Raw genomic sequence first — 16,443 nt, forward strand, 5'->3', positions numbered from 1 at the left:
GTACTCTTAACTTGATACCTTTAACCTCTTATCACTTATGCATTAATATATTGTCTTTGTCAAGTATCCTATAGATGTGTGTAGTTTTTCTTTCTTTCTTTCTTTATTTTTACCACACACTTCTCCTCTCTAAACAAATTCACTATTTTATCAATGAAGAACTTTTTTTCTTTTTTCTCTAAATGATGACATCAACAAGTAGAATAATTGATTATCACTATCAATAACTTATTCCATTTCTCTCTTTTCTAGATTTTGTTATAAACTTTTAAGAAGCAAAAAAAAGAAGAAAAAAAAACCATGAGAATGATATGATTTAAACTGTTTTTTTTTTCTGTTAAAAGATTTAAGAGCATATTGAAATAAAGTTCTTTGACATCTGAACACAACAAAATGGCAATACACAAACACACAAAAGAAAGTATTTTAATCACCAAAAACGTGTTAAAACATGACAGAAGCATATGTTGTTGGTTTGACATAACTTTGTTCCCATTCCATACCACTTGAAATTGGAAGTCTTTTGGCAATATGCTATTTTCCTTTAAAAAAAAACACAAATCAATTTTATTATGTGTATATTTAATGAACTAAATATCCCAATCTTCTTCACAATTATTTTAAAAATTATTACCTTTTCTTTTTATATCCCTAAAATATATCACATCTCATAATTAATAACCCTTTTTTATAATATATCATACTCATTCATATCTTCCTATTAAAACAGAAAATTGTAAAGATAAATATAAAAATAATAATAATAAAAAGTACATTTTTACATCAATTTTTTAAGAAATGAGAAAATTATTATAAATATATGTATATATAAAGGGGTTGCTTACCCATTTTAAGTTAAGTAAAGTTTGAAGAGAAGAAAGTAAAGATTATGATAAAAGAAGGGAAGTTGTATGTGGAAAGATTATTTAGAGAAGTATTTAAGGTTTGGTAAAATGAAACACACAAATGGGTTTTTGGGGGCTTTGGCTTATCCAATATATATATATATAAATATATATGTATATATGTATATATAGTCTCAAAGGCCCAAGCTTTTTGATTTTGACAAAACCTTAAAAGAATGTTGTTGTCTTGTCTTTTTCATCCATTTCAAACATATTTAATGTATGTCATCACTTCCCTTTTTTCTGTTTTTCTTTTATTCTTTATTTTTTCTTTTATTCTTATTTATTTATTATACCAAAAGAAAAAATAAAAACAAATTCTTCACTTATTACATTACTTATTTATTAGCATGTTCCATGTGACAGGGTCTGCCCCTTTCTCCATAACTTGAAAGCTTTCTTCAAGGAAAGAGGCTGATCACATGGAACACCCATATGGGTCTGCCATTTGAGTTAATGGATACAAAACAAATGCCTTCAATTTTTCAAACTCTAAAGTAAATAGGTAAAACAATAGCCTTTTCATTTTATCTTATTTTTATGTTTTTGTCTCTTCACTTCTTTTAAGTTCTTCAACTTTTACAAAATATATGTTATCTTACATAAATTTATTTCATATAGGTTTGGATTTTCTTCCATCGACCTCCCCTACTTTACAATGTGTGGCTACCTGGTGCAAATTGGTTTTTTTTTTTTTATTAAATATTTTGAATATGTTAAGTCAAAATAGAAGATTGTTCTAAAATTTTGCCATATTTTCAACGATTTTATCTATTTTCTTCTTCTGAACGCTGCTAACACGTTATTAATAAATTACATTTTATAAATATATGTGTTAATCTTTACTGTTTACTCCTTTTTATGCTTATTTGATTTGGTTTGTGTGATAACATATCCCTACGTATATAACTGATCAACATGTAAAGGGATTAACTAACAAAGAGTTGGAGCAAAAGTGAAGTGGATCAAATGAATACAAAGAGATTATGGTGTGGGTCAAATCCAAACCCAAATACAACAATTAATATCTCAGCAAGTCAATCAAGAGGTAGAAGAAAATTCAACTGCCACTTAGCTTGAATGACACCTTTCATGGGTTCATAGTTATAAGAGGTTTTTAGACTCTCCCTCGAATGAGTCTTTCATTTTATCTTGTAATTCCAAAAAATTAGGTTTGTAACATATCATTTAACTCGATGCGAAGAGGATCAGTACAATCATAGGATATACTTGAAGTAGGAAGATTTTTCTTTCTTTCAAGGGTCTACCTACCTAAAGAGAGAAAAGGATAGAACACTTTGTGTATACCATCCATTATATAAGTAATGGATAAAGCATGCATCTTGGATATATATCAATCCAACTATCAATCCAACACACACACACACACACATATATATATATATCTTCAAAATCTAATTGGCCTATCTAATATTTTTATAGATCTTTTGAGCATCCCTTAAAACATAATACCTACCTCACCTATCTTAAAGTTAGGTCTAAATCCCTTCTACATATATAATATATAGTTAAAGGAATGTGTGTGTATATATATGTGGACAACATTGGAATGATTGGAGAAAGTAAATTCCAAATTGAAAATGTCCTATTTGATGTTTATAGCAAATAAAAGTAGAACACATGTGTGTAAGAGAGATTGTATTTGTGTGGTTCATAAAGTTCATGAAGAGGAAGAAAACCATACTCAACCTAAAGCACATACAGCATTTGGGGATGGCCCATTTTAGCCCTTCCAATATAAATGCATGTGGGCTCAAATTCATATTCTTGGGCCCATCATCTTGTAGGGTTATTATGTTATTATGTTATAGTTTTTTAAGTGCATGTTTGTAATCAATCCCTTGGAGCCAAAAATTTATTGAATTGAGGGATTATATTTTTAATTCAATCAAGATAGTGCTAACAATCCTTTTTGAACCAAATGTATATAATATTCATTAGTTTTATAGATACAAGAAGTTGTTTTAGAAAAATATTGTTTCTCTATCCAATATTGTCATTCAAGGGAGGATTAATTGATTGCAACCCCTACCACCCAATTTTTTTAGGACAACTCTCCACAAATTTAATTAGTTGATTCAACAACTTTAATTTTTTCTATTTAAAGAAATATAGAGAAAAATATATAACGTGGAAAGTTTGAATTTTTCGTTAATTTTTGTTGTTGTATATATATAATTGATTTAAACTAGTTGAATTTATATACAATATGTTTATAAAATTAACCCAATATTTTTTATAAAAAAAAAATCACTAGAAAAATGGTATTAAGTGGATATTTTAGGAAATGATAAACAATGTTTTTTTGTGGTATACTATATGTCCAATTTAATTAGGAAATGATTTTGTGTGTTGTTGATAATGAAGTGGATTGCTCAATCACACCTTTAATTATTTGAGGGGAATTAGTGAAAGGTTCTTTAACTAACCCACCACTTCAATTTTCAAATTTAACGTATATTCTCTTCCTTTTTTTCCTATATATATATATATATATATATATATTAATGTTTATTTAAATTCTATTTCGTTTGTTGAACTTTCATCTTTGTAATATTCTACTTTATTTTGAATATTGATATTTTTTTCTTTCATTTGATGACGAGGTATATGATTGTTTTAGAAAAAAAAGATTATTTAAAAGTGGGATTAATTCATTAATATTGGGCTTTTTTTGTGTGTGAAATATATTAAAATCAAAAGTAATTTTGAAGAGTTGTGAACTTCGTAATCGATACTCTACCATGTAAAAAGTTTTTGAAAAAAATAAAATTGATGCTTTTTTTGGTATAGTAGTGAGACACACAACTTCTTCAAACGAGCAAATTCCACTCCGTTCAATGAAAATTATTTGAAAAATTGTTTTATGTAATAAACTATAAATAATTGAATGAGCATAACATAGATTTTGAATAGTAAATATTGGACATAAAATTTAAAAGTGAAAATATTTTCATTTATAATTTTAAATATGGTTGAGTAAAATGAAATAAGACATTTAATGTAGGCTCCAATTAAATTTGTGCTTCTTTTCACATTAAATCTTTAAAAGTAGTTTTCAACCCTCTAAACAAATATATTTAAATTCTTAGTAAAATTTTAAATACAAAGCTACTTATTTTTTAGTTTTCAAGAGAAAGAAAAAAAAAAAAAAGAGAAAAGGAAAAATATTAGCTCAATTTTTATATAAAATTAATTAAATAACAAAAAAATTCCGAACATTAAAAATATGAGTCAGTAGTTATTATGTGAAAAGATGTGCGAGGATTATATTTTCACTTTTATTAATCTTTTATCAATTAATAAAATAAGGAAGATAAACTAAGAAGCTCCATGAAGAAGAAACAAATTAGAAACGTAGATGAGATATACAAAAAATATATATAATGATGGAAAACAAAATGAAAATCGTTAAAAGATCGAATGACTGACGAAGGTATGTAAAATTAAATAGAGAAAAAAAAAAAAAAAAAGGAAAGACATACAAAGATCTTTAATATGATTTTAAAATAGTTAAAACCATTTTCTATATATCTTACTATAAAATAAGCATTTATCTATTAGAATTAGTTTAGGATTTAATTTTACACACTTTTATAGAAAAAATGATTATATTATTAAATCACACTTACTTAATAAACACAACAATATGAACAAATATATATACTATCCATCAATTATTAATTGACAACGACTTAAAAAGAACTAAATTACAACTGCATCACTTAATAACTTTACATACATTTTTCGTATAATCAAATTTAAATATTTTTCGAACTAATTTTGAATTAATGATTATAATTTTTGTTTAATTTATCATTTTTAGTGGGAGGGAGTTGAATCTGTAAGGTTTTATTTTCTTTTCTACACTGATCAATGAGGTGCGATGTTTGAGTACGCAAAAGAAGATAAATCTAATATCAAACTAGTTTGATCGTGTGATACTATATGATTGATAAATTCTGTCCCGTAACATTGCTAGTACCTCAATTTAAACATAATTCAATTAGTTTAAAAAGATACTCTTATTTAAAAAGTCATAAGTGTAATTTTACTTCCTACTTTAATACAAGGAATGAGAGTTTCGTAAAATTATTTGAAACGATAAAATTGTTAAAAATATGAATGAATATAATAAAATCTATGGATATCGATGCAAAATCACATATTTTATGTAACTTTTTGTTATATGTTTGAAAATAACCATATAATTGATTGTAAAGAAAAAAGAAAACTCAATTTGGTTGAAAAACTCTCCGATCCATCGACCTCTCCATCTTCAAACGCTCTTTTACCAACAAAATATACGTCGCCGCCTTCACGTCTACATTCTCGTCCCCGCCACCATAACCACCGTAAGCTCCGTGCGCCGACGAGGCCTGCTTCTGCACCGTCGCCGCCGCCACCGATCTGTTTGGATTACTTGCAGATTCCGTCTCGCTCGAATTCGCAAATGAGTCGCTGCCGCCGCCGCTATTTGGCGATGTAGACGGCGTGGGAGGGTTGGTTTGCTTCACTTTGGCCTTACCGGCGGATCTTGCGGCTCGATATAGTCGTCTAATGAAGCCTTTCCGCTTCTGGTTTTTCTCCATTTGTTCCGGTCCGGTGAATTAGCGGCGGTGAGTAGGTGAAAGAAACGAGTGGAGTTTAGCTAAACTCACCCATCAGCTCCGCAATTTATATAGGACTCCGTAACTCACAGACGACCCTTTCCCGCTTTTTTTCAAAAAGAAAAAAAAAAAAAGAAAAAAGAATTAAATTTCTAAAAACTATAAATAATGATTATTAAATAACAAATAAACTCAACCAAACTAAGCATTAGGGAATAAATAGTGTTAGTATTTTTACTAGAATTTCAACCTTAACCCATGGTTTTACAAACCAAAATATTTCTAATTAATAATTAAAATTTTTAAAGTCATGACTAAAAATGATAAATCTTATTATTAGTGTCCTTGTTCGAGTATTGAGATTATAAGATGAGATTTATATTGTGTATTTAGAAAAGATATTAAAAATATAAATATGTGAGATTTGTTCACTGTTATTCGAGTTCAGATATTAAGGTATGGCTCAAGCATGAAATAACTACTTCAAGGTATTAGGGTATTAGTCTAAATAAGCTACAAGTTAAACTCTACTATGATATACGAGGTTGAAGGTAGCCAATTTGGCCACAGGTATTCATGCACTTCTCATCTAGAGTATCAGGTATTCATGCCCTTGACGTAATACAAAGGTTGAAGAATGATCGAATATTTAAGAGTTGCAATATTCAAACAAAAGAAAATGATTCTAAAATATCATGTAAGACAATTCTCATCTCTGAAACCTCTTTCTACAATTGAAAAGTTTCTTACTAACTTAGTAAGCACTACCATTATGCATAAACTAAGCACATGTAGATCAATCAAACGAGATCTTTTCTATCCAAATTTGCACATCAAGCCTTCTCATTTACGGTATTCATGAATATTTTAAACCTTGCTATACCAAACCTATTCCAAAAAAACACTTTTTGATATATAAACAGTGAATCTTATATATATATATATATATATATATATATATATATATATATATATATATATATATTGTAACACCAGAAAAAAAAATGTGAGAGTTAATTTTTATAAAATAGAGTTAAATAATTGTTCATTACACAACACACTCTCAAAATATTGTTTTAAAAGAATACAACGGGAAGAGATATATGAACATAAAGGTGAGAATATTGATAAAGGATTTTATGCTATTATTATAAGAAAAGAAAAATGTAAAAAAAAAAAAGAAGAAAATAATTATAAAAGGAGAATATGGTTTGGTTAATATAGATTTCGTGTGAAATAATTAAAGTAAGGTTTAGATTTAATTTAATTAATATGGGAATGATAATAATAATATTATTATTATTATTAATAATATTTATTGTTGGATGAATTTTAGAAGAAAATGTAAACTTTGTGGGAAAGATGCGAATTGGTATGCCACACTCATCTGCTGAGGGCTGCGCTGCCTATATCCATCATGTGTATTAAAATTAATTAAGAATGAGTATTTGCAATTTAGGAGGTAACTCTAACTTTATGCCAAATCCTTCATTGCATAGGCTATACATTTTTTAATCTAAACAAAAAGAAAGAAAGAAAGAAAAAATCAAATAAAACAATTTTATAGCACACATTAAAACAATGTTATTCCATCGTATTTTATAATGAGTATAGCTAAGTGTGCCACAAAGATTTATTGATAATGACTAACATGATCCTTTTCTTTTTTTTTTCCCACTAATCGTATTGTTTTTAATTTTCACAGTTAGATGACTTTTTGTTTTCTTTTTTCTTTTTCATTTACAAACTTTGAATCAATCTATTATAATATTTTAGTTTTATCATATATATTCTGTATGATAATAAAATAGTCTTGGTTGGGTTTGGTAGAATAAGGTTCTTTTTTCCTTTCTTTCATAAGAGGTAAAATATAAGGTCCTCGAACATTCAAAAATTTGTTAAAACTATTACATAAACAAAAAATGATAGAGGCATAATGTATTTGCAGATGTTACGAAATCGACACACAAATATACATGGTTCTTCATCAACCTGTTAACTATGTCTATACGAGAGAGAGAACGATAAAGTATGAGAGAGAATGTTTTTCAAAATACAAATATGTTACTGAGGTTAGAGAGTTCATTGAGCGAAACCCTATATTTGGTTGTTCTAAGTATCAAATAATAAATTCAACACATTCCAACAACAGATATAGTTATGAAAAAGAAAATACAAATATAAGAAAATGTAAATGTATATCTCAGGATTTCTCAATAATAGACCATATATCGGTAATATGAGTTTATCACATTAATAGAGAAATCTATCATATATAGATTTTGCCCAACTTGTAATATCTTTTTTAAAAATCGCTATAAGATCGATAAACAAACCAACCAGAGAGAAGAGAAGAGAGAGCATGAGGCATTGTTCAACAATTTTTTAAGTTGTTGACTCTTCCATGAGGAACTAAATAGAGCCAGAAAATCAATATTCAAAATTTGAAGTCTGAACAAAGTAAAAACAAAACATTGAAAGAGAAATTTCACACACAAACTAAAAGCATTCATTAAACTTCACATAACAAAAAGAAAGAAAGAAAGCAAGCAGAGACCGGAAGATTGATAGTGGCTGAGTTAAAATCTGAAGTGAATAAACATAGGACAATTCTATCTCAGAACCTAGAAAAATGACCCAACTTTCATGTTTCAAAACCTGAATAGATCACCAGATGATCCATCAGGTCCGTCCTGGAATGTTGAGTAGCACCGGATGTTGGCATCGCTGCTACCGTCCGAGACTAAACCAGAACTAATGGGGTCACCCTCCAAGCCAAGACCGTCGCTGTGAATGAAATGGGCTGGGGGGATGAGGTTGGATTGGCTCATGGAGCTTAGATTAATCTCCCCAGGCTCAACTGGTGTTGACAGAAGAGAGAGAGCACAGTCAGAGTCGAAGAACCGATTCGATCCGTTTCCGAGCACTTTCTGAACATTCCCACCGTTGCTGGATCCAACGTTGAGAAATGGCTGAGTATCAGATGATTTGGGAAGCAGTCCTATAGGGATGCAAGAGATTGCTAGCTGTTTTTCTTTGTAATCAGAAGACAACGAACCGGGCAACATACTTTTTCTTCTGTCAGTAAAGTCAAACTGTGAGTTGCCACCACAAAGTGGCGCATTGTTCTCGGGTTTGATCATTCCAATCCAAGAAGAGCTCACATCACTGCTGGCCGACAGTAATTGATTACCAAAGGGTAAGAATCTTGGACCTGCACAAAAAAGTTGTATGCACTTTGCATTGGTTGATTATTCGATAGCGAAAACATCGGGGAGAAGTTAAATGGAATTCTTGGAAGCAAGGAAATTCAATTGAAAAAGGCCAGGGAGAAGATGCTTGCTCTGGAAAACCATGCCTAAATTGATAATACGAACCTTGGTTGCCATAGAGAAATCTTCCTGCATTTAGTGTCATAGTTGCTGGTTGAGGCTTTCTTCGACGTCGGTTGTGCCCATCGAGACGTTTCCTACAACTTCGTTTTCTATCATCAAACTCCGCCAAAGAATGGAATCTACATCAACATAAGAAAGGAACCAACAGACAAAAATAACAAGTATAAGAAACACAAAATGTAAGTCTCACAAAGGTTTGCATCCAACACAAAAAGCAAAAAAACAGCACCATTTTGAAATATATCCATGAGGGAATGAGAAGATATCTATGATTCCTATGTTGATTGAATAAATAAGCGCGATTTTGTGAATTGAGTCGTGCAAATTGATCCACTCTATTTATCATTTGTTTCCAGGGTAGTATGAGTAACAATACAAGCACACCTTATACATGTTACTACAGAAAAACAAGTGCAAATGCAAATGCAAATTCAAAATGGTAGAAAAGTGTAAAAGAAAAAATATCCCTCTCACGTTCTTTAGTACGCCTTAGAAAAGAAATCGTATCAAGCATACTACATATCATAAGATCAATAAAACTTTTCACTAAGAGCATAATGCAAAACTCCGAGTCCAAAATGGTTTTTATAAATTATAGAAAATACTTAGAAAATTAAAAATATGGAGAAAGTTGAAATGGATGGAGTTTTCAAGTCAAGATGATATAGGACAAGATGGAAAAACAACAAGCTTAACCGCTTAAGTATATATCCGATCTATATAACTTAAATTCTAATGATCAGAAAAGAAAACCATGGAAATTAATGTAAGGCAGAATAAATGAAGCAAATTGCAACATATTGACGTTCTAAACATTCTAACCCACCTGCTACATTGCTGGCAGAATCGTTGTTCCTGACCGCAAATGGTTACTTTCGGTGTTTTAGAATGGAGCTCGCATACTTTATGACGGCGGTGATAGTCCCTGCATTTGCTAAGGTCTGAACTGCAGCCATCTACCATACACGAAGGGACTTGGGCTCCACTACCAGGGGCACGTGACCTCTTCATTAATCTCGAAGACGATGACTCAATTAAAGCAACTCGAGTTCCTTTCATGTCATCCATAGATCTTTCGTCCATATTACCAATGCCCCTGAGTTCCCAATACATGAAGCAACTTCCTCTACTCCAACACACTCTCAGTTTCCTCCTACAGTAGTGATTCTTGGAACGTTTTCCTTTTCTCCAAACAAGAATGATTCTCAAGGTGATTTTCAACTCATTTCCAACAAAAAAAAATGCCTCAATCAGGGTCCTTCCCAGTTCAACCTTACACCCTTGGGAACACTGTTAATAAGATTAAATCAGAATAGAAAGCAAACAGACACCAAATGATGAAGAAGACAGGTTCAAAAGGGATAAAAAGATACAATTTAAGACAGTAAAAACAATACAAACAACCAAAATGGTACAGAAATCATTCAAGCTTCTCTTTCCCCCATCAAAATCATTGCACACAAGTAATACAATCAATACTCCCGAAATTTCCTCAACTAGATCAAATTTTAGGTTCCAAAAGACAAGGAATATTGACCATCTACAGGAAATATCCACTTTAGTCACTTTCCTTTAAGATCTATAGTCAAATTTTGGAAAAAGCAGTTCACTATCACCAAGATTAAAATCCACCATTACAGCAAAAATCGGACTGTCTACTTCACTAACAAACTGAAACAAAACTCTGCAGCATCATCATTTCTCTTTTCACCCCCATGAAATGATAAACTACTTTCAATTTCTGACTCCACAACTAAAAGTTACAATCCCCATAAATTGAAAATTCATCCTAAAGATTACCCACATACAAAAACAAACAAAACACACCAACGGATTAGAAATTTAAAAAGAAGGATACCTCTTAGAAATTCATAAGTCAAGCTCCATCTTCATCTCAGAAACCTGAGAAAGCTTAAACAGGAGAGAAAATAGAAAGAACTGAAAAAACATAAAAATGAGAAATTGTCTCAAAATCCAAAAGAAAATCGGATTTCGACATTATGGGCACCAAAGTTCGATCTATGAAAGCTGTTTGAACAGTAGTAGATAGCGAAGAGATTATTAGAGAAAGAAGCAAAAGGGTGGAGAAATTGGGAAACAGAGTAACAAAAAAAGAAAAGAGGGAATCCAAAATTGGGAAGAGTGGATAATGTACTTTGATGATGATAAAGGGGAGGGAGAAGAAAAGGATAGTGGGTAGTGGGTAACTGGGAAAAAGGAAGAAGAGAAAGATGGAAACGAGAAATGGGTATTTTGGAAGTGTTTAGCTTTCCTCTTTAGGCCCAACTCCAAGGCATTGTGGTTGGAGAGAAGGAAAAATCTTGGAGAAGAGAAGCAAAAGAAAAAGAAGAAGAAAAGAAAAGAGAGAAGAAAAGAAAAGAGAAAAAAAAAAAAAAAAAAAAAAGCTTAGAAACGAGTGGCAAAGAAAGGGACAGAGTGTGTTTGTTTTTATGAGTTGAGGGTTAAGGAGGAATGATGGGAGAGAGAGACCCAAAAAGAATGGTGGGATTTGGAAAAAGGGAACCATGTGACTTTCTTTCCCATATCTTACCTCAAACTTTTGTTAAAATACTATTCTCATCTCCTAACTCCTCCTATCCCTTTTCACTTCGATTTATACTTTTTACTTTCAAAAACAAATATATCACTATATCAATTAACGTTAAGCTAAATTTAATTTTAATTAAATTTTGAAACGATAAAAATTAACCTCGAACAAGTTATCTTCTCTTTTCATCTATTTAAATTCTAAATTTTAATAAACGGTACCAATATATATATATATACACACACAACCAACATAGTTAAATTTTGTTTTTTTTTAACTTTTTGTTTGTATTATTTTAGATATGAGGAATTTGAGGTTTTAGGGAATGAATACACTCAAATGGGCAGTTGTGGTTATTGGCTCTTCTAATTGTTAGAGTTTTTTATTTTATTTTAATATTTATACATATTTAAATTTTGATTTGGATGATCTAATTATCCACTTATTTTCAAACCTTTAATTAAACTATAATATATTTTAAACTTTTTCACCATCCATATTTGTTATTTAAAATTTTTTAGGATAGATTTCGTTACCTACTTTTAAGTTGAGTAAGGATTGTAATTAGATGAATAAAACTAGATATTACCGATTTAAAATTTAAGGTTGGAATCTTCCATATGTTAGAGCTACAAAAATGTTTTACAATTCATTTGAATATTCCAAAAAAAACAAAACAAATGGATGAAAATAGAATCATCAAAATTGACAAAATAAAAATGTAGATATTTGCTTCTTTTAAAATATAATTTTATAAATATAGGACTAGAGATTTAAATCTCCATTTGCTTATAGTTGTTATGTATCTTATTAAATATCTAAAATTTAATTATCTAAATTCTAAATAGGTTTTTTTTTCAAAAATAATAAAAAAAATACAAATTATTTACACTTTAGACAAAAAAAAAAACCAGCAAAAACTTATTATACTTGATTTTGTCATAAATTGTAAATAGTTTGTCTATTTTGCTATTTTTGATCATTTCTTAAAACGTGTTTTATTTATCTTATGGTCAAGAACCATCCAGGACCCATTTCTGAATGGGGTAGAAATTTTTTTATTGTATCGAAAATAATGACGAAAGGGAAAGATTTTTTTCTCCGATGGTGACAAAGTCGAAGATTATATTCGTCACCCCTATTATATAAAAATTATATCATATGGATTTTATTGATAACATCATAGTTTTTTTTTTTTTATAAAAAAATGAAATTATACATAACAAACTATAATATTATTCTTTAAAAAAAATGGAACAAAAATATTATTAAATATATGTCTAAGAATTCATAGGATAATCGGTTTAACAAACAAACCCTTAACTATTTAATTGTTAGTATCACCATAACTTATGTTGATGACAAACAAATTGAAGTGTATATATATATATATATATATATATATATATATATATATATATATATATATATATATATATATATATATAATCTTTTTTATTTTAAGCATTTTAAAGAGAAATTAAATGATAATTTTTTATAATTAAAAAATATTTAAATCTTAACTTCAGTAAATTGAACCAAAATATTTAAAAAATATAACGAAATTTGAGATTTATTGATAAAATATAAAATTATGCTACAATTTATAAATATTTTCAATAATTTTACTTTTTATAATTAATTCTCCGACAATATTTATGATAGAAATTAATGAATCGAGACAATTGAATTTTAAAAAATAACAATATATAAATAAAAAAAAAAGAATAAAAGGGTGGTAGCCACAATTGTAAAATGGACCCCAAAATGAACAATACATGCACGTTTTATTATGGGTATCAATTTGTCTCTCATACTCTAAAGTTCCCAATATTGTTTTCATTTTAATTTTTGTAATTTCAATTGTCTAAACTTATTGTCAATAATATTTTAATATTTTCTAATGACAACTAGATTTATCGATAAACTAATACTTGTTTCAAAAACTAAAGTGTTTTTGCATAGGGCTCGAAAATAATAATTTAAATTATTTGTATGTAATGAATTAAAATAAAAATAAGTTTGTTTGAACAGTGTTTTCTTTTTCTTTTTTTTTCTAATTCAATATAAACAAAGGAATGAATAACTAATATTATTGTTAATCAACATTATTATTCAATAAATAGTAATCAAGAAAATGGTGTTATCAATTAATGGCCACTCCAATCCACAAAGATATAATAAAACCACTTTAGTTATTGTAGAAAATCAAATCTAATATAAGAGAAGATAGATGGGTCGAAGTTAGAAATTGTCCTTTCCAAAATCAAAAAGGAAAAGATAAGTTTAATTTTATTCATTATAATTTATCTATAATAAATTAATATTTTTATAAATAATAAAACATTAAAAATCATTTATATTAAATCCTCTTTAATTAATTTTTTTTTGTTATATTTTATAAGTAGTTTTATTTTTTTTCGATTCATAAGAATCCTTTTATAATTATTACAATAAACTAAAATATTTACAAAATATAATAAATTTTTAACCTACCAATGATTTTAAATCCTAAACTTCAAAATTTATCAATGTGATTTATAGACATAAAAGAAAGTACAATTCAAGAAATTTTATACCATTAAACATATCTTTTAAACAAAATTAAATTACAAGGATGAAATTTCTAACTCTTAAACCACATGAAATAAACAGCATAAATATTCAAATCTTCTTTCATCCAAACATTTATTGTATTAAGTATATAAATACATATATAAAAACAAAAAAAAAAAGTGCTTAAATTAAGTTTTTGATTAGTTATTTATTGTGTATAAAAAATGAATGGTATGCCCTCTTGTCAAATGTGTAATTTAAATTGGATGATAATAGGATGCCCAATGAGAATGGCAAGACTTAAGAGGATGAATGATTCCAACTTCAAGAAAGAAAAAGAATTCCCAATTTCTACCAACTTTTTAGAACACATTAAAGCAAAATTAAATATAATTTTCTTGCTTAATTAGCTACATACCCAATTTCTCTTTTAATTCTTTTTTTTTTTCATCAATCTCTTTAATACAATCATCATGTCACCCAACTTTTATTATAAACCTATTTCTAACATTCAACAACTTGAAGGGTAAACTAAAAAAGTTTTTAAACAATAATAATAAAAAATAATAAATAAATAAAGTCTAGAGTATATATATATATATATATATATATATAGAGGTTTTCTACTTTTGGTGTTAGCTAAAAAGATTTCACACTAAAGGAGAAAGTTGTCTTTCAATTTTCAATCTAGTAAAAAGATACAAAAATATGTTTTTTTTTTCCCTAGATTTCGTTGTGTGCGTAGTTTTCTTCGTGTTATTATACATGAGAAATATTTAGTTCTTAAATTTTGAATTCGGTTTTAATTTAATTCTTAGCATTAAAAGTATTACAATTTTATTTATGAGATTTTGGTTTTATTTCGATATATTCCCTAGATTTTAAAATTACACTTTAAATTTCGAATCTTTCACTTAATATAATTGGTTTTTATATTTAATATTATTGTTTATTAAATAATTCAAAAAAAAGTTAAAAACATTATAATTAATTAAGTTCCAATATTCATCTTCATTATTTAAATTTTAACTTCACTTCATCATTGTTTTAAATTAATTAATAAGCATTTTCGTACATCAACAATTACAAATACGTATTTAATAAAAAAAATTACGTGAATAAACTCTCACATCCTAAAACCTAGAGATTGTATTGAAGTCTAATATTAAAACTTCGAAATTAAATGTATAACGTAAAATATATATATATTTTGAAGGATGTCATCATAAGGGGAAGTTAATTGATAGAGAGTGAATGAATGGTTAAGGAGAAATGTTTCCAAAAGAAACCAAAAGGGATGGTGGCTCCCACTCTTCACAAGCTTCACCCCATTCATGAAAAAAGAAGACTTTTGAATTTATTTTGTTTAAACCCACATTAAATACATAAAGATGAATGAATAATTATATATATATATATAATTATAATTATAATTATGTGGTTAGAAAAGAAAAAGAAAAGAAGGTATGGTCCAATCCAAGATTGGTGTTACTTTAATGGATATATGTAAATTAATTAATTGCATTTGGCAGCAGCAGCAAGCAGCTATTTCTCTCAACTACTTTTTACAAACAAACATTTCTTGCTCTTTTCTCTACACTATGCTTCATCATTACGCACATAATAATATATCCCTCATTCCATTTTCCAAACACACAAAACACTTAAAATCAACCTCTCTCTAGCTACTGTTCTCTACCACTGTTCATTTCTCAGATCTCTTCTTCTTTTCTTACCTTTTCTTCTAGTTGAGTTAAGGTTGAGACTGTGTTGGTTGGTATACAGACACACTCCATTACTAACTTTGTGTAGGTTTTCTTCTTATAATTTTCATCCTAATATTATAAGAAAATTAAACATAATGGAATAAAATGATGTCATATCGTTCAATTACATATTACAACTTGATGGTGGGATCGTAGCTTCAAAGAAAGATTTTTCTTTTTTATTTGGCGTATCAACGTGCTTTGAAAATCGTAGTTCGACTAAACCACCAATCAACTTTCAAGAATGCTAAAGGTCAATCTATGTGTGGATTTTCTTAACTTTTTTCTCTCTCACGTCTCTTTTATTGACAACTCACTTATAACAACAATTAAAACAATGTTTAAAAAAGAAAAACCTAACATCTCACGTGATCTTTATTAACATAGGTTTCACATACAAGTGAAAACACCTCCAAATCAACCTCCAATAATGAAACCTTAAAACTGATCAAGTTTTTCTATTGGTGACGTCTTTGTCACTCATATCAGATCCATTATATTTATTATTAGTATGTATTTTTTCAATTTCAAACAATCCACCATTGAATACATATATTTCATTGATTATATATTGATAACTCGTTTCGATATGTTTTGTTTGAAAACAAAACATAAAACATTTACAAAGTTAATAGTATAGCA

General features: G+C 28.3%; 1 protein-coding gene across 1 annotated transcript; it reads right to left on the minus strand.

Annotated features, from left to right (window-relative positions):
• Positions 1-7,906: 7,906 nt before the first annotated feature.
• Positions 7,907-11,504, minus strand: LOC103498851 (squamosa promoter-binding-like protein 16). The gene is made up of 4 exons (XM_008461629.3): positions 10,790-11,504; positions 9,758-10,221; positions 8,914-9,050; positions 7,907-8,750 (listed from the first exon to the last, which is right to left on the minus strand). The coding sequence occupies exons 2-4, from the start codon at positions 10,042-10,044 to the stop codon at positions 8,188-8,190; spliced, it is 987 nt and encodes a 328-aa protein (XP_008459851.1). The 5' UTR covers positions 10,045-10,221; positions 10,790-11,504; the 3' UTR covers positions 7,907-8,187.
• Positions 11,505-16,443: the final 4,939 nt, after the last annotated feature.

Source organism: Cucumis melo, chromosome 11 (assembly GCF_025177605.1).
Source record: "Cucumis melo cultivar AY chromosome 11, USDA_Cmelo_AY_1.0, whole genome shotgun sequence".
In the NCBI taxonomy this organism is placed as follows: domain Eukaryota; kingdom Viridiplantae; phylum Streptophyta; class Magnoliopsida; order Cucurbitales; family Cucurbitaceae; genus Cucumis; species Cucumis melo.